A 26343-nucleotide genomic window follows, 5' to 3' on the forward strand; every position below is an offset into this window, starting at 1 on the left:
CGATGTACTGCACAAGGGTTGAATTGAAAGGCAGCACAAGAGGTTCCAAATCCTTCTTCAAAATCTGATTGAAGACGGATGGTGACTCAGAAAACCCCTGAGGAATTCTGCACCAACTGTACACCTTATCCAGGAATTTGAAACTGAACAAAAATTGGCTGTCTTCATGAAGAGGTATCGAAAAAAATGCTTGTGATAGGTCTACCACAGTAAACCATTCTGCATCACATGGAACCTGAAACATTATTACTGCTGGATTAGGTACCACAGGGCAGCATTTTATCACAATTTTGTTTATTTTTCTCAAGTCTTGCACAATTCGAACCTTCCCACAGGGCTTCTTCAAACCCATAATAGGAGAGTTACACGGGCTGCTCAAAACTTCTTTCAAAACCCCCTGTCTGAGAAAATCTGCAACTATCTGTGTTACTTCAATGAGGACATCCTGAGTCATGTAGTATTGTGGCACTTGTGGGAACACTGCATTTGGCTTTATCTGCACCTTGACGGGCTCTACTCCCTTGATTAATGCAACCTCCTTTCCAGTCAAATCCCACACTTTCTCTGTTACAGACCCTTGCAGGTCAGCAGGTAGATCGATCAAGGTAAACACTGGGAATAGAGTGATTAGAGGGTAATCCTCATTTGTTTCTCCTCCTTCCTCTATTAATTGACCCTCATCTCCCTCGTCGTCACTGTTTGTCTGTACCTCTATTCCACCATTGGAACAGGTAATTGAACATTTGGTCTTACATAATAAATCTCTCCCTAGTAAGGACACTGGACTTGAATCGCATACAACGAATCTATGCAGACCCTGGAAATTTCCAATTTCCACCTGTACTGGGTCAGTAATTGGGTTAGTCAGGTACTGATTTGCCACTCCGACCACTCGTATGGTGCGCCCTGAAAGAGGTAATCTCAGTACTTCTGCACTTCGAACCGTAGAGCGGGTGGCTCCTGTGTCAACTAAAAATGAAACCTTATAGCCCATTACCTTTCCTTCTACATATGGGCCTCTCTGATCTACCTCTAAGGATGCTGCAAGCCTGCACTCTTCACTGTCTGAGCTATCATCTGACCAATCCTCATTCATGTCACTTTCACCTCGTAATGGGAATTGTTGTACAGTGTTGTTTTGATTTGTTACCTGGCCTGTGACCTGCTGAGGAAGCGTCACCTGTTGCTGTCCCATTGGAGCTATGGGTAACTGCATTTGCTGTCTAGGCACCATAGGTATCTGCTGCTGCATTGGTTGCACTGACACTGTTTGAAAACGTGGCATTTGCATCTGCTGCATGGGTTGTACCCCTGGCATTTGCACCAAATTATTCTGAAAATTCGGGTTCTGGTGTCTCATTTTTAGACCTCGTGAATTTTGTAATGTGCCGACATTAATGCTCTGCTGAACTGCACCATATTCGGACAATCCCGTTTCCAATACCCCATGCCCCCGCACGCGTGACATGGTGACATCTTTTTCATTCCCTGACCATCATTTTGAATAACGACATTATTCATGTCCGAACCGCGGTTCACAAACCCTCGACCTCTGCCTCTCGGTTGTGCCTGAAACACACCATTTATTTGCGGTTGTTGCTGTATCATTTGCTGAACACCATTTCCCTGTATTCCAGCTTGTGCAGCCCTTATCTCCATTACCATCACTTTCTCCTTCAACTTTTTCTGCTTCAACTCAATTTCATCACTACAGTATTTCGCGTACTGTAACACTTCATCAATTGGTTTAGCTTGCCAACAAATCAAATGATTCTTAATCATCTGGCTGACCTCCGGTCTCAGCCCTTCGACGAACCTAAACACAAGATGGTTCATGTCTTTCGGTTCAATAGTCTCAGTACCACTGTAATGTTTGAACGCTTTCAATAATCTCTCGTAATACGCATGTATTGACTCTTTAACCTCTTGAGAGGTCCGATCGATTTTCTGCCAATCGGTCACCTTCGGCGACACCTTTTGCTTCAAAAACTCAATTACTGTATGATAATATTTCATCACCTCTTCTGAAGGTGCTCCAGTCACCTTATCTCTTGCCGGCTCCTTCGTGGGCCAATCTACCCCTCTCTTGCACTCGAGCCACAAGTCTGGCGGAACAATGATCTCAAACAAAGTATTCAAGTCTTCCCAGAGACACTTCGCAAGCTTCACGAACCTATCTGTCTGTTGGTACCACTCAATCGGTTTTTCTCTTAACCTAGGATAATCATTCATAAAGGATAAAATGTCTCCCCTAGACCAAGGCACATGCACTAAGACACCACCAGCTGTTTCTCTCATAGGTAGGATTTCCACCGTGTCTAAATTGGGTGTGGTCGGTGCTTCACTAGACCCTGGGCTATCTCTTTTTCCCTTATCTCTTTTCTTTGCCCATCGGCCTTCCCATTTCTCTAGTGCACCCCAAATTTGTGCACTTTGTAACAGCTCTTTCAAGTGTGCCTTCATGCCTGCTGATCTCATGTGCTCAAAATCTTTAGTGTCAAAATCTAATCTGTAGCTCCTTTTCAAATGTTTAGTGTTTCCAATATCGACATTGTATTTGTCTGCCAAGTTCGTTAATCTCTGGTGCACTTTGCCTACCTCTTTGGTAATCTTAGGGCACAAGTACCTCAATTCTGCCTCAGTGTATGATTCCAACCTATTCACTCCCATTGTTCCTTCCACCAACTCGGCAGCTTCTGCTCCTAGTCGTACAAGATTCAGGTATTCATCTTGTTTTTCCTTTTCAGACTCAACTGTGGTCACTGTAGTCTTTTGTGAAGTACAAGTTTTCTCTAACCACTCATTTAGCTGTTGTACTGTAAAACCCTGCAGTGAAATGTTCCCTGCATGTATCATTGGAGTATGAGAGGTATTTGCACTCATAGTTTGGGGAGTCAAGACTCCCAACCCTGCTTGACGCATTGCTTCAAGAGGTGCCCCTATTGGACTAAGGTCCATCAAGGGTCTCGGTTGTTCGCATACCTGTTCTCCCTGGGCCATTATTTGTGGAGTTCTAATAGGCCCTCCTCTTATCGCTTCATGAGTCATAACTCCCTGTTCACACGTCCTTGTTTTCTCTTGTGCATATAACGGCACCGGGGGACCAACAGTAATAGGTAGCGATATAGCGGCAGGTGTCTGACCTGGTCCCAAGCTTCTTGGAGCTTCAACACCATAAGTCTGCTCTAATGTACCTGGTACAGGTTCTATCAGTGGACCCGCTACGGGGTTATACCCAGGTATCAGCTGTGGCGGTTGAGACACTAACTTTGGAGTTGACTCGATCTGTATTAACCTCGGCTTGGTATATATCGGGTCTGGCGGCACCACCAAGTTCGTAGTAGTCTCAAGCACTGGGACATCAGGGTAAATTCTTTTTATCTGCGGTGGAGGCTGTAACTGTATCGGCAAGTCTGGTGCAGTGGGTACACTGACACCATTCTGTATCAAAGCTGTATCACTAGTCTGTACCGTATCAGTAACTCCCTTCTCCTTCGTCTGGTTCCCAGGATCCAAGCTAGTGCTTGGAGCACTGTCGCTCACCGCATACGGTGGCGGACGATCATGTAACAATCTATCCATAAACGCCTCATCATCCGAATCATCTTCTTCTTCCCAGGACCTTTTGTTCTCTTTAATTTTGCCTGAATCTTTGTCGGTTTTGCAAGAAGCCTTCTTTCCCTGTGTCTCTTCCCCCTGTGTTATTGCTGGAAAAAAACTTTAACCCATCTACTATTCCTCGTCTCCACATTTTGTTCTCATTGTCCCATCTAGCCTCTGCATAGGATTTTTCTGCTCTTTTCAATCTTCTGTGAAACCTTTCTTGCCTATGCTTAAGAGCCATCAGGTCCCAAATTGCCAAAGCCTCGTATTGTGCCGGTCTCGGAGGTGGTTTCTGTACACTTAACATCCACCTCAAATTTTCTAACACCTTTGGATTAAATGTTCCATGTTCAGGAAACGCTAGACACCCTTCTTTCTCTGTTAATTTGCGCCATTGTTTCATCCATAAACAAGGTGCAACACCCTTCTCTTCCATGACTGTATAAGCTGGAGTACCCTCAGGTGGTGTAGGTTCCCCATCGGTTGCAACAATATATACATCTCCCTTCTAAGCGCTTTTGAATGCCTTAACAAAATTCATTTTTGCAATTCTTTATTTCGTATTTAATCAGAAAACGGCTTAATTCCCAGGACACTCTTCACCTACCCTTTTCTCAACCTATTGCCTCTCACGGACGGCAGCCAATCCGTGCGCGACCCCTCTCGGCATCTGACCTATCTCAGCGCAGCACCACTGACGTCACACTCACTCACACTGCAGCTGACAAAGTCTTGCGGCTTGTCCACACCTCACTAACTCTTTATAACTCATACAAACTAATGAGAATTATTGCGAGCACTTAAAATGACAAACAAATCTGCCGGTTTACTACAGGAAGGGTAACACATTCGCTTCAGAACTTTACATAGATTTCACTTGAAGCCTCGGCCGCTACTTTCTCCTTCTCAGTTCCCACATACGCAAGCAGAATTCGACCTGCAAATCCTACTCTCGACTTGTCAATGACTCCTTCTAGTGCACTTTAGAATTTGTCAAATCTCCATTGAAGGTTTCACACATGCAACAGAACTCAAAACTTGACTTGTCAACCACGCCCGATTGACCTATTAAACCACACAGATTACAACATAAACCACATTTATCATCATACTCCGGAGTCTTAGACCTCAATAGGTCCGTATACAACAACCAACCACGTGGGTAATTTTGAGCAATAAGCGCTGCATTCACATGAAGTACGCCGACTTCCCTACTCTCATACTGTGGAGTACGCCCACTCCTTCTAAACAACACTTAATTTGGCCTAGACACACGCAAATATTCACAATCACCTGCAAGATGCATAAGATTTAATAAGCGCAAAGACCCTAACCACACATACTATGGCGCCAAGAACATTCCCAACTCATTTAGGCAGGCTCCGAGATCCCGGGAAAGCCATGGCGAACCTAGCAACTCATCATCTCTCCAAATTGCATTATCACAGAAAAACAAATTAAACAATGAATCTCCGTCCTAGGGCCCCCAAGGGCCAAACCGTCGCTCTGCTACCAGAACTGGTAACGTGTCCGTCTATGTTAATTTATACACATCGGGACTCGTTTTAGGCCGATGAATCTTTGGACCCAGTGGTGAGACACCGTAAGACGAGATAACTGACTAATCTATCTATCAATACGTCAAAAAACATTGTCTACATATATCACCACAATGTATTTCACTCTAGGCATCAATATATCTTCGGCGCAACCATGACCTTGCAGTCATGAATAACCACACCTTAATGGAGTTTTGTGAATTTTATTCCCTTTTGATTACAATCTAATAGCAAATGTATTAATATCGAAACCAAGAAGCAAATGAACATAATCACAAGACGACAACCATAATAAGCTTTCAATAATGCAAAGATCAGAAGCATAAGACAATCAGGTGAATATAAGCAGATCGTGATACATAGAACCTTCTAAAGAACCTAGTTCAGCATAGCACTACGTCAGTCACGTCAGGTTGTCAGTCGGGATGAATACCTCATCTAACCTCTAATTAGCATTAGCATGTTGGGCTTCATGCAAAACAATTTAGAACATCAATTTGGAAAATATCTAATTAAGGTCTCTAATCAAAAAACACACAGCAGTTGGTACCTAGAAAGAAAAGGCAAATAAATGAATTTCATTAGCAACATCCATAATTACCCTCCTCAGAATAGGTCAGCATACAGGATCAGTCTTCGTCTTCAGGACATCGGTTAGATCACCGTCAGTCTAACTAAGTTAAAGGCAAGGGACACTTTCCTCATAAGGAGAAAAGTATAATGGGGCAGTCTATGGGCAAGGATGGTTTTATCTAAGTCTCAAATCACCAAATAGAGTGACAGAGTTTCTGGATGCAATCAATATCATTCCCTACCTAATGCGCTTTGTCTCTTGTGTCATGGGTTTTTATCTCTTTTTCGTAATACATTCCCCCAAAATTCTATTGGTCAGTTACTACACCCCACCATTGGTAACCTATCAAATTATACATTAATTAATGCATTTGTCATTTCACGATATTTTCCTAACTCCTAATTGGTCTTCATAATTGACGTTTTTCGTAGGTGGCACATCCGGGGGTTACTTCATCTCTTTGGCACATATCAGGTCAAAAGTTCTCTTCTTCACGCTTTACCGTCCTTGGAAGTTTCCATTATTGTTTCGAAGCACATAACTTTCTACTAAAAGCTGCTAGTATGCGGATGAGAAAATCTAGCATTGTTGCAAACAAGTAAAGAAAAGAACAATCGCTGGGTCATGGTCTTTTGCAAGTCAGCACACTGGAAAAACAGAAAAATACGCTTTAATATGAGAGTTACACAGCTAGTTCTCGACTCACGCTAACTTAAGATATACGAATTCTAGTAAATGCAGTTTTCTACGTTTTAATGTTAGATATAGCATGAATGATTATTTCTTATAATTGACACCAGTTTACACATGTGAACAATCTTCTACGTTTAATATGTTTCAATGAATAATATCGTTAATGCAGTATTTGTTAAAACATAAGCATTTCACGTCTATAATATATAATATTTAAACTACACTCTCTCAGTATCAATCACATAAAAAAAGTGATGGGAGGAATGCTTGCAAGAAATCTAACCACTGGCCATTGCTCAGGTATGATTTTGTTTCATTGTTTTTCACCCACTGTGCCCTCAAGACATAGGTCTGCCATATGTAATTAAATGCTGATCTCAACATTCTATCACATGTGAATCAACACATTTTTGACAAAACATGCTATTAGTTATAAGGTAAGATAAGAAAGACAAAATCAGCAACCAAGTCTTTGAGTAAGGAGAAGTAAATAAACAGTTGCCACTGTTGAATAATTGCCTCAGAATATCCTCCTAAAGCAGACCCACTGACTTACAAAAACTTTATATTGGCAGTCTCTATATTTACTATGTTTGATTACATAAAAATACGGACACCTACTAGATTTGGAAATTGAGCATGTAACCTTCATTTGTTCTCCAGACCTTCCTTTATGCCTCTAGAAAAACTATTTTGCCACCAGAAGAAGCCTCTGATTTTCGTGGGTTGCCTTGCCTTTCATCTGCATATCTAATGGAACAGAGATCTGTAACCATACAATGCGGTCTAGTGTTCCAGCAAGCCAATAAGTTCTGACAGGCAGCACCGAGATCCCTGCTTTTAGTATTTGAAAAGTTTTTCACAGCTCCTGTCTGCACAAGCACAGTCTCTCAGCTGCCGCAAAGTATGAGTATTCCTCTCTCTAACGCTTTTTATGTACCATAAGTACTTTTTTCAGGTTGTTTTAAAAAGAGCAGATCTTTTGTTGAATGTGATCAAAAACAACAGTCAACATATACCTTCACCTACTTGTGCTTCGATGAAACATTGTTGTTTGGATTACAAACATTAAAAAAACATGAAACATTGTTGACTGTTTCAATTACATATCTAAACGATTGCTGAACTATCAAATCATATTGAAATAAATATAAACAAGATCTGTATGCTAACAGTACTAAATTAACTTGCCTTTATAATTGAAAAATGTGCACTTACATTAATATATATAATAATACATTGAGAGATGCACAAGCAGGACAAATATCAGATGACCAAATCAACAAGTGCCATTGTACAATGTTTGCCCTGGAACGTCCTCCTAAAACACTTAGACTTACAGCAATTCCAGGTTTGAAGACACTGTAGTCTCTAGTTTTTGAAGGATTACATTTTTACTCCATCTTTGCCTTACTTACATATACAAAGAAACATACCGGTATTTTATTCTACTTGAATTTATTTAGCACTCCATACACCTGACAAGGTGCCAAAGCATTTTCATGTATGGGCAGGATACTACCCTGTACAGAGCACTTGACTGGAAGAGTTTTGATTTCCAGTTGCCTTTGTGGGAGATGTTTTGACGTTGTGCGTGATTGACCAGAGTGGTCTTCTAATCCTCAATGTCTGTTACTACATCTAACCATGCAATAGAAGGAAGAGTGAGTTATAGACCACATATGGTGGTTTAAGTTAGTGTAGTTGTGTGCTTGAATTAAAGGGTGTGGGTTATGAATGTGGTAAATTGTCTGCATGGTCTAAACTGGAGAGCTGATAGTCACAATGATTTAGCTGAGCTCTGTGGGCAGCAGATTAAATCTGGTGCAATATGCCACGATCCTGTTCACCAGCAAACAAACAACTTCGTGATTCTGGCAGGGGCTGAAGCTTAAGCAAGCCTGGCTATCAACTGGATTTGTGAGTTAGATAAGATGAATTTATAAACCCTGTGGGCCTCCCTGTACTGCGTGGGTGCTTAGGTCTACAGATGCCCAGCAGCATTAGGAGATGTTAGTGAGTCTGCAGAACGAGCAACCACCTGTGTAATCTAGAGTGTTGTGCACCATCAGTGCTTCTTATCCACCCCTACGGGGCAGGAGGGGGGAAGCTGCAGGTAGCAAGAAAAATAGGAATCATGAGAGACTGGAGGTGGAACTGTGTGGCTGACTGGTGACCACACTATAAGAGACAAGTGGCATGGAGGCATTACAAGTCTGGTTGAGATCCTGGAGTACAAAGATACCATACAAGACTGCCCACAGTTGGTTGGTTTGAGATTTATGGAGCTGAGAGAGCATGGGGGAGATGTGATGGGACGAGACATGAAAGTGATAAGGGGCACCTCACATTACAGGGCAGACCTTTCTGCCCCTTGCCATAGATCCCTGCTATATAAAGGAGTAGCACCTGAAGGAGACCAAGAGTGCTGTAAACTTGACACATCATTGTCTGCATGCAATCCTTTTGGGAAGGACAAAGGAGTCTTGGTGGTCTGGGTTGGACTCGGTGTGGGTAAAGAACCCCCCCTGCAAAGCCACCCAACAAACAATACTTTGTAGTTGCAGTGATCCCCTCAAAGGTGAAACTGTGGCTTACCCTTTAAACTGGATAGAGCTGGTATCATTTTCTGCATCACCACTACACCAGGCTGGTCTCTTCACTGGTGTGGAGATCTGGATCACTGCCTTGTAGCTCTGAGCCTTGCCCCTGCTGGCCCGAAATATGGGAAAGAATGACCAAGGCAACCCAAAAAGACAAGGGTTGCAGAGATACCATCAACTGGTACTGAGAACATCCAAGTCTAAATGCAACCAGATTGAGAAAATTGAGGTTAAAAAAAACTGCTCTTGGCATAAAAATAAGCCTCACATTATACTTTGCAAAACGTAAACATTGTCAAACAAGAGTCTACAAAAGCATGGCTCTTGATTAGACGTGGCAGAGAGACAAATCGTCAAAGCTGATGATGATACTATCACACAAAGCAATACGTTGAAATTTAGGATCTAGTAACTCAGTTTTGACGAAACAACACTACAATTGTGTGGCTTCCAGAAATTAAATACATATACAGAAAACCTTCTCTCTGGGCGTTTCAGCAGCTCTCTTCCTTCTGCTCCAAAGGGCACACATATCACTAGTTCCAAGACCTGTGCTGTGGTATGCCCAGAGTCTGATCATTGCTTCACCTCAAAGATATTGAGACCGGGATAACGTCCTGAGATGGCCATGAGGGAAAGGGGACCTGACTTATGAAGGCATGACACTCCCCATTTTTCCAGACTTAAAGTTAGTGGTCTGAGACCTGAAGGGTGTTTGTTTTACCCAACCCGTTTAAAAATCCTGCATAAGGACAAGTTGCATTTCTTCTGACCCGCAGTCTCGATATTTATGGCAAGATTTTGTACAAGCAGGGGCCTCTACTAAGAGGAGCACCATGTTGAGAGATAATGAATAGGGGCCCTGTCAGGCTTTAGCTTCTTCCATTTCTCAAGGTACCCTAATGATGCCCGTTCTCAATGCTGCCTTGCATTATCAGGCGATCTGGTGTAATGAGATGATTGTAGAGTGCAGTCAGAGGGAGGGAGGTGATGGGCAATCCTTACTCTAAGATGACTGCGTAAGGATTGCTGGTCTAATTGCGGAGGAATTCCAGTAGCTGCTGCTCTCCCTGATGCTGGGGGTGGGAACACATGCTCTTGTTTAGGTTGCTTGGAGTCCCCTTGCTTTTTTATCTGCTGTATTATAATACTCACCTGGGCTTGCCTTTTCCAGAAAAGGGGAGGCCTGCTTAAAAAATGATTACTGAACTCCAGAATTAGGAGCTAGAAAAAGAATGCTAACGTGTGTAGCCCCAACAGTGGGCATGACGTGGCAGCCAGGGCCTGGCATCTTGAGTGTTAATTGTACCTAGTTTACAGTGTACTGTTATATTGCCAACATTGGTCTCTGTTTGGTAATGTGGTTGTGTTTTGCTCCTGCTAACTGACGGAAATTAGAGGATTTATCATTGAAGGTTGGGTATTTCGTTTGAGAGTGGGAGAGTAAACAGATGGGAAATTTGTTATGTTGTTCAATAATATAAAGCAGGCTATGAGATACCTACTCAACTTAGAAAACATACATTAGACTATGTACATCTGTTACCACCTAATGCATCATTCCAATATTATTGCAATGCATATGTCCAGAGATAAAACCAGTTTATCAGTCAGCCAATTAACATGGAATGTCAGGAGAATAAACAGGCCCTGAAAGCCTATCAGTGCACTGGCATACTTTGATAAACTTAACGTCATGTTGGCTTTCATGGAAGAGGTCCATTTGTCCATGTGGAAGGTGGCTACCTTCACACAGTGATAGGAGAATAACTACTGCTTCTTATCATATGGTACATATTTGGGAGGAGTTACCATTTCAAAGCAAAGGGGCTGTCAATTCTGACTCCAGAAAGAGTGGCTGTTGGGATGGAAATGTGCCTTCTTGTCCAGGGTACGCTAGGTTGATCACCCTAATCAAGTCCTATATTCCTAATTAAAACCTCCCACAAATATATTGTCACCTTACAGTCTAATGCTCCTGATTCACAGTAAGCCTAATTATCTAGGGAGTGAACTTTAATACTGTACTTGATTTGGCTATCGATGCAGCAGGGTCTACAATGTTTGAACCATTTTGGGCTGGTCGACATGTGGCAGCATGGATTTCCCACTCTCATGGAATTCATATCTTATTCTTCAGTAGATATAATGATCTCAAGAATAGATTACTCTCTAGTCAAGAAGGAAATCGGTACTTGGGGGTAAAATGCATCAAAATCTTAGTGAGAATCCTACTTAACTGTTTCCCTATTGAATGCTCCATGATGTTGTCTGACCACTCCAGAGGAGAACTTTGACCCTTTGGCTGCTAGGCTTTCCACCAGCCCTCCCCCTCCCCCGCTAATCCTATTTTTGGCTATTTAATGTAGTTTGCAATGAGGCCTCCATAACTTTTTGTCCACATCAGCTATCCACGCCAAATTTGTGTCCTTTTTTTCCCAACATCCTGGGGAATCTAAGGGTACACAGGGTTTGTGGATTCCCCTTGAGGGGGGCGAGTAAACAGCCAAAATATGCAAAATCTTGAGTTTTGGGGGGGAAAGTGCTCTGCATAAAAGTGTCTAGCTTTAAAAAAAAAAAAAAAAAAAAAATAGCATAAAAAATTCTTTGATGTGCCACAGTCACCATCTTCCCACTTTCAGAAACATACTGAGCTGAATCAAAAAAACGTTTTTTTTATCATAGTTTTAGTATTTTTCAGGTAGCCCATTTTTCCTATTTTCTTGTGCTGTCAACCTACTTCCAGTTTGTAGTGCAAACCAGTGTGAAAACCATGGTTGATCCAGGTAAACCAAATATTTCTGAAAAAAATAATTTAGCTAGGAGTCATATGTGTAGATCCCTCAAGGTTTTCCCAGAGAAACTAACCGTTAAAATAAATACACATCAAAAGCAAGTAGGAAAAAACTGTCATTTGTGAGAATGTTTTTACCAGTAATTTTTTGTCACAGTGGCTAATTTCCAAAAGCAATGTACCATTGCATTCGCTAGACCCTTTTGGTTGTAAGAATATAGCCGGTTTGTAGTTTCTCCAAGAACCCGAGGTACCCAAAGCCAAAAACTGACCTACACCATTCAAGAGTTTTTCATTGTGTATAGACCAATTCATATGGTGAAATATGTAGAGTGAAAAATAGGTATCAAGGTAAGCTATGTCTTTCAGAATTGGGCACAAGATATGGCGTTTAGGTGCAGCGGTTATTTGTACATCTCTAAATTTGTAGGTACCAGTACGGCATATGATTTAAAACGCAACGTGGAAACATCATATATTTTCACTCAAAACTGTCCTCTTTTTTCCCAAAGTGGGTAGCTGTGGATCTGGGCTCTGGCTAAGCCGGCACCTAGAGAAACCAAACAAACCTGTACATTTACAAAAACTAGACACCTGGAGGAATTCAGTATGGGGTGACTAGTGTGACTGTCACCAGGTTGTTTTACCCAGAATCACTTACAAGCCTGAAACTTTGACAAAAAAACACAACTTCCCAAATTTCTGTGATGGAAAGTTCTGGAATCTGTGGAGAGCCACAAACATCCTTCCACCCTTCATTCCCCCAAGTCTTCTGATACAAATAGTACCTCACTTGTGTGGGTAGGCCGAGTGCCCACAGTAGGAAAGGGCCCAAAAACGCAACATGGATTTTTGCAAAGTGGGTAGCTGTGGATTTTGGCCCCAGGCTCAGCCAGCACCCAGTGCAACCTAGCAAAGCTGTATATTTTGAAAACTAGACACCCACAGGAGAACATTGCCTACAATTGCAAATTTTTTATGCATTTTTGTCACGTAAACTTCCAGAAACAGCAGGAATCCACAAAATTCATACCACCCAGCGTTCTCCCTCCTGTCCCAATAAAAATGGGACCTGACCTGTGTAGCTGAGATTAATGCATGTGACAGGCAAGCATCAAACCAAGATTAATGGGATGTGACCCTGGTTTGACTTTCTTAAAAGTGAGGGAACATTTTTATCAGGATAAGAGGGGAAACGCTGAGTGGTAGGAATTTAGTGTTCCACTTTGTCTCTTTATTAAAGTCAAAGGTGTTCTAGCACTCCAGGTGCTTTGCAAAGTTCTTCAGAGGCCATCTGGCCCTTAAATCACGTCTTACCATCGCTTCAGGTTTGAACAACCTGAGTCCTTGAACACATCCCCTTCGTGGGTGCTGAAGCTGCAACATCTGTCCTGACACGTGGCCTGGGAGTCGCAGAGATCGGGTGCCCTTGAGTTCCTCACACAGTGTCCTGCGGAGGCAGCAGTCAGGGGTCTTGATGCTACTCTGATGCTGGTAAATTGCTTGGTTTCCTCCCCACAGGAGAGAGGGGATCCAGTGCTCCTGCTGCTTGTCTTCAATCGGGATTTGGGCCCGCTCAGGTCACCATAGCAGCCTTATCCTCACGACAATGGTCCCGACCAGACCATAGTCCTTTCCTTGCCTCTGTGGTCCCCTAGTATATTGCATCACTGTCCTCACTCTGAACATGGGCTATGAACCGATCAGCACCGCAGCAATCTTTATGGTGGCACCACCTGGCATACAGGGCTGCTAAGTTCGCTTTGCATATGGGCTACGGCCCAATCAGCACAACAGCAGTCTTCAAGGTAGCTCCACCTGGTATATGGGGTTACCCACTTAGCTCCGCACAAGGGCTGTGGCCCGATCGGAACAGCAACAATTTTCATGGCTGTTCCATTGGGTATATGGAGTTGACACTTCAAACTTGGAAAGAGGCAATGATTCATTCATGCAGCAACATTTATGGCTGCCCTCCTTGGGCATATGGGGAGTCCCTGCACACAGGCAATGGCCCGATCAGTTCAGCAGTTGTCTCCTTCCCTCTTGCTTCTTGGATTTAATTGCCAGGATCCCACACTGGATCTCGATTCCTCCAACGATGTCCTCTTCTTCACAAGGCACATTTGCCTTGGCAAGCAGGCAAGCACTGGTGCTTCAGGCTTCTGGAGCAGGTGGTCTTGGATTCCCTGGTTGATGTTCCTTAATCCAGGAGCAAGACTGACAGGCCTTGTCCCCAGTCCTGGTCGCGTCCTTGCAAAGCTCCTCTAGCAGTGTGACAGTAGACAATTTTGTGGGCCTTGATCCGTTTCTCAGTTAATTTCCAGACACCTAATGTGATTCAGAATCTTTGAAGTTTATGTTGGGGGTTTGATTTCTTTTGATATGCCATCTCCTCTGCCCTGCCATTCCTTCAGAAAGCAGTCTGTCCCAGTAGAACATACTCCAGAACTGATAGCGCCACAACACAAGCCATGGGCATGACTAGAGGTTCACACCTAAATGTCAGCCACAGTGATATGGATATAAAAAGTTTAACCCAGTGTCTCAGCCCTACTCCCTTACACATTCTCTTGGTTCTCTTATCAGCCCCATCTCCTTCCTGAGATTTGCTTAGGCCCCTTCCCAGTGCCCTGCTTCTGAATCAAAGAGCTCTCCTTGAAGTGTACTGAAGAGCCTGGCTCTCCCTTCTTCCAGTGTGTCCTAACCAGTTCACAGGAATGCTGCAATCCACAAACCTGTCTGACAGGATTCCTCTTCCTCCTCATGTTCCTTCAAATAACCGTGGGTCTCCCAAAGTGTAACCCAGAGTTTTCCATGTATTGTAATATTCACAGGCACACGTATAGCTTACATATACTGCACAGCACTACATCCTTCATGTACTGTTCCATTCATAGGCACACATACACCCAGCATATGCATATAATATACTCGCCCGGCCCCATCCCTATATTGTACCATTCACAGGCATGCGTGCACTCAGCATATGGATAACACACGTGAACTGTGCAGCACTACTCAGCAACGTGAGCCTGTATACACACAGGTAAAAGGACCTATTAACTTCTACTGATCACTACACAGTATGCTGGCCTCACCGCGCCAGCATACTGTTGTTTAACTCCTGCCAAATTGGCCTTGGCAAGCAGGCATGCACTGGTCTTTCAGGCTCCAGGGGCAGGTAGTCTTGAATTCCCTGGGTGATGTCCCCTTACCCAGTAGCGAGACTGGCAGGCCTTGGCCTACTGCCTTTCAACCACTATCAGGGTAGCACTTTAGGCACCCCTCCTAGTCTTAAAAGATCGCCATCTGTGAGATAGGCCCATCATGGCACACAGAAATGATCCATGTTCATCCATGACAACAAAAATCAGTATCAGGGATGCAGACATCTTTACAGCGGAGTACACAGGGCAGGGGTTCATGCCCATCACCATGTGTGGAACTTTTCCTTCCCAACAGGGTGCAGTCCATAAGGATATGTTAGTCATTGGAGTCATTATAGAGGCAACACATGAGCGCTGGAAGAGTAATCTACAGCATGCACTAGGAGCAGGCAGCCAGGATAGTTGCCCTCTATATCCTACACATGAGCAGCTGAAAAATAGCCAATGGCACTCACTAGATACAAGCAGGGAGGTTATATGCTGTAAACTTCGCACTTGTATAGGGCACTACTCACCTGTTAGGGTCTCAAGGTGCTGTGCGCATATTGCTGTGGAACCCCTCCTGGCTTTTCCCTGTGAGGCGCCCACTATGGACAGCCCCAGGGTGAAGCCAGGCATCCAAGCGCTGTGAGGGCCGTTGTGGAGATTAAGCAAGCTATTGCCCGGAGTTACAGAGTGGGACCCATTAATTATATTAGGCACCGAGGCAAGAATTATCTGGTCTAAGGGAATTGAGCCCAAGACCCGCCGAGGGGGGAATTGAACCCTTGTCCCGGGCCAGATCTCTGCATCAGGGTCTGCCGCTCTAACCATTGTGCCACACTTCTCCATGCTTTGTAGCATCTTGCTGGAATCAAAATAGGAGGTATCTGGTGTTTGAGAGTAGTAGTGTTGGTAGTCCAGTAATTTGGTGGAAGAAATATAATTTGGTTGATGAAACGAAAGGAGGGAAGGAGTTTTGGGAAGGATCAGTGAGAAAGCAAAGCTCAGAAGCAGTGTTTCTGGCCCAAGTTTCAAACATTGAAGACTCTTATCACCTCCCTATCACTAACATGGCCACCAGGGCTGAACTCTTCTGTAGGAGAGTTTAATTATTCTGTAGGGGAAGCAAGAAGTGAGAAAGGACTCCTGTCTGTAGTTTGGGGCTTAGTGGCTGTGAAGAGGAGAGAAAAGGGGCATAGCTTTTCCGAATAGGCACAGTCCATCAATAATATTAAGCAAAGACCCAAGGAAAACAAAGCCCTGAGCCCCCAAAGAAAACAAGCATTTGTAATGCAATAGGTCTCGCATTTGCGAGAGTTAGAGCTATTGGCATTGTAAATGTCTAAGTGGATTTTTGTTGCCACATAATTTGGTCAACCCTGCCTTATAATTTGGTCCTTTCCTACCACATAATTCCAGCAGCCCTGCATATAACTAAAACACTTCCATTTGCCTCCTTCCTCTATCTGCAGCAAACATTTTTACCATTTAACATTCTAATTTAAATCTGCCATTCTAATTACGATAGAAATGCTTGTTTCCTTGGGGGAAGGGGCAAAGATTTTATTTTGGAGAGAGGAGGGGTTAATCGGTATGGCTTTATTTTAGGAGCAAATCCTAGATTATGGAATGGGGTGGATGTAATTTTGGAAGTGTTAACTGTAGAGTTTTGAGGTAGGCTTGGCAGAGAGGCTTTAAAGTATGGTGAGGAGATAACTGAGCTTGGGATAAACCTTGACCACTATCAGTGGTGCAGTGCCCATTATTATGTAAGGAGGGCCTAAAAGGGAACATTGATGGGCATGGTGCGTGTGCCCATGCCATACTATGATTCTCAAACTGTACAATAGAAAGAAAGAAGCAGCTGGGTTATGAAGGAGATTCCTCACCTTGTACTTGAAAGGGGATGGGAAGGGGAGAGGAAAGTGCTGGAACATCCTAGTACCAGACTTGGGCAGAACATACCTTTAAACATAGACAGTGGGAGAAGCAAAGCCTCCACCCATGCAGCGGCAGAGGAAAAGGAAAAACAATACAGTGCAGTTTTAGACACTACAGCAGACAGGCTGCACTGCCAATAGATGTTATCCTTGAACAACATCTAAACTTGGATGTCCAGCATTTACTAGGAGCCCAACCCAGCCATGACAGAATTCCTATTATTTAGCAAGAACAACAAACCAGAAGCAGTACAAACCTAGTCCAATGACATGAACCTTGAACCCAAATTTTCATTGATTGTCAAGTCACTTGATTTCATCCTAGATACCATCCTCACCCTCAAGGGACACATTGTGAAAGCCAAAACAAAGATATCCGGGTATTTGCTTTCCCTTCTAAATGAAGTGAAACCATGTCTTCCAGAAAACAACATTATAACAGTTATTTAAGCCTTAGTACTCTTGGGATGGTGGTAACCCCTTGCTCCACATTCCTTCCAGACTACACCCTTTAATCCCTTAAGGGCAACCTACATTCAGCATGTCTCATCCAGGACATGAAGATATATGATCAGATCACCCCCATCCTGATGGAATTCCTTTCGCTCTCCTGGCCTGCCTGCCTGCACCACCTTCAAAAGCAGCTGTATCATTTACAAGGTCATCACGACCAGCACCCCTGCTTATCTTGCAGACAAACTCTCCATCTCTGGTGGTTCTCAGCACACCTTCATGCTGAACATCAGAGTGCAGAATAAGGGCCTGATTATGAGTTTAGGTGTTATTTAACACACCTGATACATAACAATACCACTGTGTTTCATTTATCTGGTGTAATAAATAACACCTATCACCAGTTTGTGGGAAATAACATGCAGATTGTGGTGTTTAATGTACCAAAATCCACATGATAGAGTAAATATTGTATGCTTTCCCCTCATAATTTTCGCAGTTTTACCTGCCAAAATTTAACAAAGATTGATTGTCATCTGATAATTGTCAAATGTGTTAAATACCTTTTAACTCTTATTTCTGACTGATGCGTAAACAGGAGTTTTCACATGGGTCGAAATTCACCAACCTACTTGTAAGTAGGCCAAAAGAATTAAAAAAGAAAAGAAAGCAGCCCTTTTCTAGCAATAAACACAGGATCTTGAACAGCATCCATGTAGCACACCTGTCCTCCCCCAAAACTGCTCTTATTTTGGAAAGGGTTGAAGGTTCTCACTCGACATCACAATGCATTCACTGCCCACAACCCACCTACTCCTCCTATTACTCGTTGACTTTATGCTTGTCTTACACCTTGTACAGCGGTCCACTACCTTTTGTCTAGGTTCTTACCATAGAAATACCATATACATACATCAGATGAATTACTGTGCAGTATGGAGACTGTGCGGACAGCAGAGAAGAAGATATAATTAGCTTCTTAAACTCCTCTCTGGGGAGTATTGGGCAGATTTAATGGGGTCAGCCTGCCTGCAAGGGATCCTACTGCCAAGCGAAGATCGCCGGTCAGCATGGCAAAGCAGTTGAGGGTGGGGGGGCGTGCCGGCTCATGTACAGTGTGCAGCATGAGTGAACAACAGGCTTCAAGGAAGAAAGAACACCCCGCAATGTGCAGCCTCCTTCAGTCCAAACATTCAGGGCTCAGAGAGATGTCATAAAAATTCCAGGAAATCAACTCATTCTTCACAATTGTAGTTGTATTTCTAGTTCACTCCTTGAATATCCACATGCTTTCTACACAGAGACACCGCATCCACAAGTTTGTGCTTACTTGCACCTGCAGAAACCACAGGCATTACCTGCACATATCTTTGCTAGTATAATGCCAAACCCCACCTGTGATAAGCTACTTACACTTCTGAATTAGAAAAACATTTTTTCATTGACTCTCCTAACTGTCAAAATAGTTGGAGTAATAGTTATAGAAGGGTGGTAATGTGTGTACTTACTGACCCACTGTGAGAGCTGGTGGCGTCCGTGTGTGTCTGTGAGCCTTGTGGAACCTAGTATTGTGTGTTCCTTCTGTCCTATTGTGGAAGCAAAGCGTATTTGTTTTCTGAATCAATGTAGAAACTGGTTGCATGTGGCCCATTATTGAAACCGGTGATGTATGGTTGATCATAACAAATGTATGCTTTCTGCAGCGCACAGGGGATGACATTCTTCCTTTTTCACTTATATTTTTACCCAGGGGTTCCAAATTTGGGGAAAAAACGATTTGAAGTTTGAGCTTGTGGTGAATTCCGTTAGCCATTAAGACAAATCTGACTACTAAGTACCCATCTTCTCGCCACCCTTCTGTTTGGAATGTATCTACCATGAAGATAACTGCAACTGTGTTTCATTGTTTTAGGACCTTGCTGCTGGCATTAAGAAGATCGCTGAGTTTTTAAAGTATACTTTGACAGAAGAACAGGTTCAATCCATTGCAGAAGGGGGGACCTTTGGTGCAATGCAAGAGAAATATAAAACAAAAAATGCTTCCTTTGGTCAAGTTCTTTTCAGAAAAGGTATTCACATCGTTTATGATTTTTCTGATTCTGTATGTGCTTGTTATTTGTTGACATTTATTTTACCCAGGAATCTTACAACTCAATTCAAGCATTTCCTTTGGTCTTCGGTGGCAAAGGTTACAACTGCCACTGTGATCTCCAGGGAAAGTGGTCTTTTGCGATGTAGAAACAAATATAATTTTCTAGCTCTAAAACAAATATTACAATTGTATTATGCTTGAACTGTTGCTTTAAAATGTAGTGCATGTAAGCAATCATTGAAGACTTAAATTTGTGCATACTGCTTTTCACTACGCCTTGACAGCAGCAAAGACATATAATAGATTGTACAACACAAAGAGCTTTAATTTCGAAAAATTAACCTCTTTATTCCCTGGGATGTACAACAAACTTGTTTTAAAAGGGGGCAGTGTTGTCTCAACTTCTTTGTCCCTGTAGATTTTTCTGCCTAAAAAATTGTTCACATTCTCAGTGAACTTCTCTAGAAAAGTTTTCAAATATAGGGCCTCATTATGACCCTGGCGGTCTTAAGGTGTCTGACAACCACATTACGACCCTGGCGGTTGCTCCACAGTCAGACCGCCAGCACCACTACTTCTCCACTGGAGGGGCTGGCGGTCCTAATCCTACAGGGCAGTGCTGCAAGCAGCGCTGGCCTGGGGATTACGAGTCCCTTTTCCACCAGCTTTTACAATTTGGAAGGGAGTCCGGGTTGCAGGGGGCCCCCATGGCCATCCCCGTGGCAAAAGCATGACGGGTGCTGGTGCACCCTACGCACTGCAACATTGCTGCCGGCTCTATTATGAGCTGGCGTCAATGTTGTGGGCTGTTTCCTGCTGGGCCAGCGGGAGGAAACTCTGTTTCTGCTCGTTGACCCAGCATGAAACTTGTAATAGGGGCCGCAGGAAGGGGACCGCACTGGCGGTAACCTGACCATGGGACTTCACCAGACAGCCTTTTCCGTCCGCCGGAGTCATAGTTAGGGACATTGGGCCTGATTACAACTTTGGCGGAGGGGGTTAATCCATCCTAAATGTGACGGATATCCGGCCCGCCGTATTACGAGTTCCATAGGATATAATGGACTCGTAAAACGGCGGGCGGGATATCCGTCACATTTGGAATGGATTAACCCCCTCTGCCAAAGTTGTAATTAGTCACATAGAGGGTCATTCTGACCCTGGCGGCCGGTGGCCGCCAGGGCCACCGACCACGGGAGCACCGCCAACAGGCTGGCGGTGCTCCAACGAGCATTCTGACCGCGGCGGTTCAGCCGCGGTCAGAAGCGGAAAGTCAGCGGTCTCCCGCTGACTTTCCGCTGCTCGTTTGAATCCTCCATGGCTGAGGATTCTGACCCCCCCTACCGCCATCCTGTTCATGGCGGGAAAGCCGCCATGAACAGGATGGCGGTAGGGGGGGGTCGCGGGGCCCCTGGGGGCCCCTGCCGTGCCCATGCCAATGGCATGGGCACGGCAGGGGCCCCCGTAAGAGGGCCCCGCAAAGTATTTCAGTGTCTGCCTTGCAGACACTGAAATACGCGACGGGTGCCACTGCACCCGTCGCACCTTCCCACTCCGCCGGCTCGATTACGAGCCGGCATCCTCGTGGGAAGGTCGTTTTCCCCTGGGCTGGCGGGCGGTTTTTCAGCAACCGCCCGCCAGCCCAGGGGAAAACTCGTAATACCCGCCGCGGTCTTTTCACCGCGGCGCGGTATTTTGGAGGGCGGCATCCTGGCGGGCGGCCTCCGCCGCCCGCCAGGGTCATAATGAGGCCCATAGTGTCTAAAAACTACAGGTTTTACAAGCAGCGCCTGAGGGTAACTAATGAACCATTCTGATACTTCAGCACCTTTTGCAGTACTCAGGATAAAGGTTTCTCAGTAACAGCGACTTGTGAATGTACAAATCAGAAAATTTTGCATCCAATAGAAAACCCTGGATGTTCAGCAAGCAAATACATTTGTGCTACTAAGAGGTTTCTCATTATGTGCCTCTATGCCGATCTGCATTATGTAGTGCTATCTTTGGGTGTGACATGGTGTTTGGTGTATGAGTACTCTGTCACAAACATGACAGATACACTGTCCGCCCTATCACAAGTGCATTACCCTACCCAATCTATGTGCTTTCTTTCTCCTACTTTCATTCAAGGAACTCCCTTCCTATACTGCTGGCTCAGTATGGCTCCTCTCTACCTTCCAATACTCTTTTCTCCCACTATCTGAGGGCAAGTTTTTTTTTAGTGATATATTTAGTATAATTTTGTTTACAATTTTAAAAAGCATTACAATTAACACCTCCTTTTTTACATACACTGTATATCACCTCTGCCATTCTGTGTACATATTTTACATTATCATGGTATTGTCACATTTGGCAGTCCTGTTTAGAACATACACCTGGGCTGAAAAACTGCACAAAAGCAGCAGATTCTATTGTTTATTGCTTACTCTGGTTTAGTATTGGGAACAAGGCTCCTACTGTACAGATACTGGACTAATGCTGCTGCTTTTATGCTAGCTTACCTGGTGCACAGAAGAGGTTTCATTAGAGAGCCCAAACCTCAGTAGCAAGGATAAATGGAGGAGACAGACTATAGCGGAGAAGCCTGGAAATAATTACAGTGAGTCTCATAGAGTATTGGAGTACACTTCTGATTTGGCTGCTGGATTGTGCAAGCTTATAAGTACCTATCACCCAGGGCATATCGAACCAGTAGTAGCCTTCCAGTCAGCATGTAAATGTCTAATCAAGCTACATAATTGCTCTGCATTCTGAGAGTCAAGCTCTAATCCCAGGGCAGCAGTTCCTGTTTAGCTGTATAAGCAAATTGGCATCTACCCCGTATGGCTGTCCCAATATACATCCCTAGATGATTTTGAATCCCATCTCTAGGTGTCAAGACCCAGCAAAGGCAGCAGTCCCTTAGCCAACTGTCCTAAAAAAAAGAATCTGCCATATTACCTGCCTCCTTAACTGATAACAACAAGGATCTTTGATAGGGACAAGAAAACACTTGAAGTGATTGCTTATAACTCTCTCTTCTTTTTCATTCAAATGAAGGAATGCTGTCAAGTGTTTTGAGTGGTGTGATTGGTTAGTAGTATAAGGGGACACCTTCCATCAAACATTTGACAGGTGCCCCTCCCCGTAATGACATAGGCAATGACGTAGGCAATGACGTGGGTGCCCCTGCCCAGTGCTGACGTACGTGTAGGTGAGTCACGTGGGTTGTGACATCAGGGGGTCATGTGTTATTCATGTGCCAGGGTCCTAGCCCCTGTGTCGAGGTCTGTGGGCTGTGTAAAATGAGGGCCCTGCTGGTGTGCAACCTGTTTCATGGCCTAAGAGGACAGTTCTGAACAGGTCAGACATTCAGGACCAAGTGGCTGTTTGGGGGCCTCCTCACAGGGCAGAGCATTGGGAGTGCAAAGCCAAACCTCCACCCTGCTGGCTAATCCAAAAAGAGGGGCTGGGCAAATGCTGCAAAGGTCGTGACATGTGGTTAGCATTACGTTTAACCCCATCAACGTATCGGAGCCATCTAGGAGAGCATGTGACCGCTATGTGTTGTAGAGGCGTACGCCCTTTTCAACCATTGAATATGTATATAAGGATTGGGCTAGATCAGCATGCCAAACCGTGAACCATTGTTGAAATAGGTTGGTAAGGCAATATGAAGATATACAATCCGCTCACCAGAAAAGCCACCTCCTCACGGGCCCAGAACACTATCAATAGATATTATTGGACTCTAACACCCTTGGTGTTGGATGAGGCTGCCCCTAAAGATGGGGGTTCCAACGTCACCGGTTTTCAAGAGGAACTTTGCCAGCGTCTTGAAAATCTCAGCCTCAAGGATTTGCTGCAACGGATATCCCCTATTAAGGTTGACAGCAGCTGCAGCAAAGCCTCAAAAGACGAATTGAATGATACAATCAACTTCGACACTGAAGATGATGAAGAAGGTATAGCACCACCGAATTCACAGGTCTATGAATACATGGGCTTTCAGGAGGACCCTGATCCAGAGGCAGTCGTCGTACAGCCGGCAAGTGTAAACACCGAAGCTGATTATACACCAATGGACCTATGCGACACGCAAGATTTCAGAGCAACCGCTGAGTGTAGCAAAAATGCTGAGGTTAGTAAAAACTCTATAGACAATTATTGTGTACACCCTGATATCATACTTTTAACTAACAGTTTGTCTTTTGCTTTCTGTTTGAACCGTAGAAAACAACTGCAAAAAGAGATGCTCTACAGGGGTCTACGCCAAAGATTAACAACGTACATTTTTACTGCTTATGCTGTTCCAGACAATCTGAAACTATTACAAGCCAAAACAAAGAGCAGCGTAAGAAATGTTTTTGCACCTACAATAGCATTGATTTTGAAAAGGAAACTCCAAGAATACTCTGACGCCATATGGCCTGTTAAAGATTTTGTGGCGGCCGTTGTGAACATGTGTTAAACGTGACTATTATGACCTGTGTTATGGGCATAAAGTGAACGTGCCACAGCAGGAGGCTCACAACTGTCTATACGAGTCGTACACTGCAAGATCAATTAGACACATATGTAGCCGGTTAGACCCGCACAGGGTATATAAGTTGTTAAGGGTGGTGTACCGGTTGTCGGCTGTGAAGAAATGTGTCCACGATGATATGACTAAGGTCCTGGCAGCTGCGGTCAATGAGATCCGATACGCTGTTGAGCCCTGCTCAAAACTCGAGCGTATGCAGGGGTTGTGTACCTATTTTGGCAAAAGCTTGAGAGAACGGGTCATAGAAAGACGAATGTGTGATATTTATTATAAAAATAGAAGAATAAGGTCTTTAGCCCCACGAAAGTTGTTTTAAAAAAAAAAAAAAAAAAAAAAACAGAGGTCGTGGATAGCAGAGCATAACTGTGTTATTTAACATTACATACTTACTCACTTTTAGGACGAGAATCAGAGTTTCTCAGTGGAAGATGTCTATGAGTTACACCCGGGATACATCTGTATCGCGAGATTGATATATGTGCTGGTTAAAGAAAGAATAGCTGAAATACACCCTATGACTCTGTGGTATTTTAGCATTATGGAACCTCCAGCTACATTGCAGTGCGACAGCCCTGTGTGTATCGCCAACTGGTGTATCAACGCGGATAAATACTGGAGCGCATACAAAGACATGCTCGTGAGTTAAGATTTTCACCATTGACTGGGCTACACCATACTTTGGAACTAGTGACTGAAGATTACTTCACAAATAAAGGTTCTGTATTGTCCGACCTAGAAGTGTATGAACTGTTGAATGCTGTCAGTATCATGAGCGTCCAGAGTTACAGGCAGGGGAGCGGGAAGTCATGTCTAGAGCTATTGAGTGTATAGCTATAAAAATATCAAAACTTGTGACGCTAAGGCCTAGTAAAAGGAAATAATTTTTAAACAAACCTTTTCAGAAAATACTAAAGCAGCACGCTGTTCAGCAGTTTGTAACGCACACCAAGGTAAAAGCGGCGGCTGTAGAGCGTTTTAACAGAACTTTAAAATAAAAGATGTGGCGATATTTCACAGCCAACAATACCTACAGATACGTGGATGTTCTACATCCTTTTATAGTTGTTTATAACGCCAGTTACCATAGGACCATCAAATTGTCTCCCGTGGAGGTAACGGCTGATAATTTGTTAATGGTGTGGAGAACTGTGTACAGGAGTCGTCTCACGGCGAAGGTCAAGAAACCTGTTTTTAAAAAAGGGGATCATGTCAGGGTTTCAAAGCTGAAGGGCATCTTCACCAAAGGCTACCAACAGACATTTAGCGACGAGATATTTTTAGTGGAAAGTGTTGAGTTTCAAGAAGGGGTATATCTTTACAAGTTGAAGGACTACGCTGGGGAAAAGGTAACGGGTGTCTTTTACAAGGAAGAGTTACAAAAGGAGCCCTAAGATCCGAACAGGGTGTATAGGGTAGAAAAGGTTCTAAAAAGGAAAGGTAGCAGAGCTAAGAGACAGGCGTTGGTTAAATGGCGTGGCTGGCCCAAGAAATTTAACAGTTGGGTTTTGGACAGCTCACTGCACGGGTGTGAGGGCATGCTGTAAGCGCTGAGATGGAGATCTCGGCTTTTTATATTACACTACCGCCCAACTCCTCGAAGGACATGTTCCCAAAAAATCTGATTTCTAATTATACTGTGAAACTGGCTAAACCGGTGGACCTGAAAGGGAGGTGGCCCTAATGGAGATACAGTATCCTAGAACTTGGAAGACATTTACAAAGCACAAGGCTAAATTTAATATAAAGCGTGAGCAGGACCCTTTGAGCACCCACGCAGGATTCCCGCATGGCTATTACCCAACTGTTACATCAGTGGTGGACGCCATCAACAAATCTATAGGCAACATTGAAACATATACGAATATTTATCTAGTGGTGGAAAACGTTAGAAGAAAAGTGTTTCTTAAGACCCGGAGCACGATACAGTGTTCAACTGTTCAGGTAAATTAAAAAGGATTTTAGGGACCATACAACATGTGAAAAGACAAGTGGATCTAGACCCTACGTGTCCCGATATTAATGGTGGATTTACGTGTATAGCAACATCGTAGAACCTCTGAGGGTAGGGGATAATTATTGGCCGTTGTTGATATGAGTCCCGTGAAGAGAGAAAATAACACGATGGTTAATATACAACATCACAAACTCGACTACGTGGCAGTTTCCCAAAAACATTTTGACACTTTAACCATCATGATCTATGACGATCGGTCAGAGCCGGTGGCCTTTAAATACGGGAAAGTTATTGTTAAGCTAAATTTAAAGCCGCGCTGCGATGGTGACTATTAGGCATTTGGAATGGTCATTATGAAAACATACGGGGATCCCTCTATGTACAGGGACAGCCAGGCCAGG

The 26343-nt window shown here is 43.8% G+C and overlaps 1 protein-coding gene across 1 annotated transcript in view; it reads left to right on the forward strand.

Moving 5' to 3' along the window:
• The window catches only part of LOC138259868 (sulfotransferase 6B1-like), a 437893-nt gene that overhangs the window by 355979 nt on the left and 55571 nt on the right, over positions 1-26343 (forward strand). The window contains exon 6 of the mRNA XM_069207816.1: positions 19284-19440. Coding sequence (XP_069063917.1) covers positions 19284-19440 — 157 coding nt within the window. The remainder of the gene's footprint in view (positions 1-19283; positions 19441-26343) is intronic.

Source organism: Pleurodeles waltl, chromosome 9, assembly GCF_031143425.1.
Source record: "Pleurodeles waltl isolate 20211129_DDA chromosome 9, aPleWal1.hap1.20221129, whole genome shotgun sequence".
Taxonomy (NCBI): Eukaryota; Metazoa; Chordata; class Amphibia; order Caudata; family Salamandridae; genus Pleurodeles; species Pleurodeles waltl.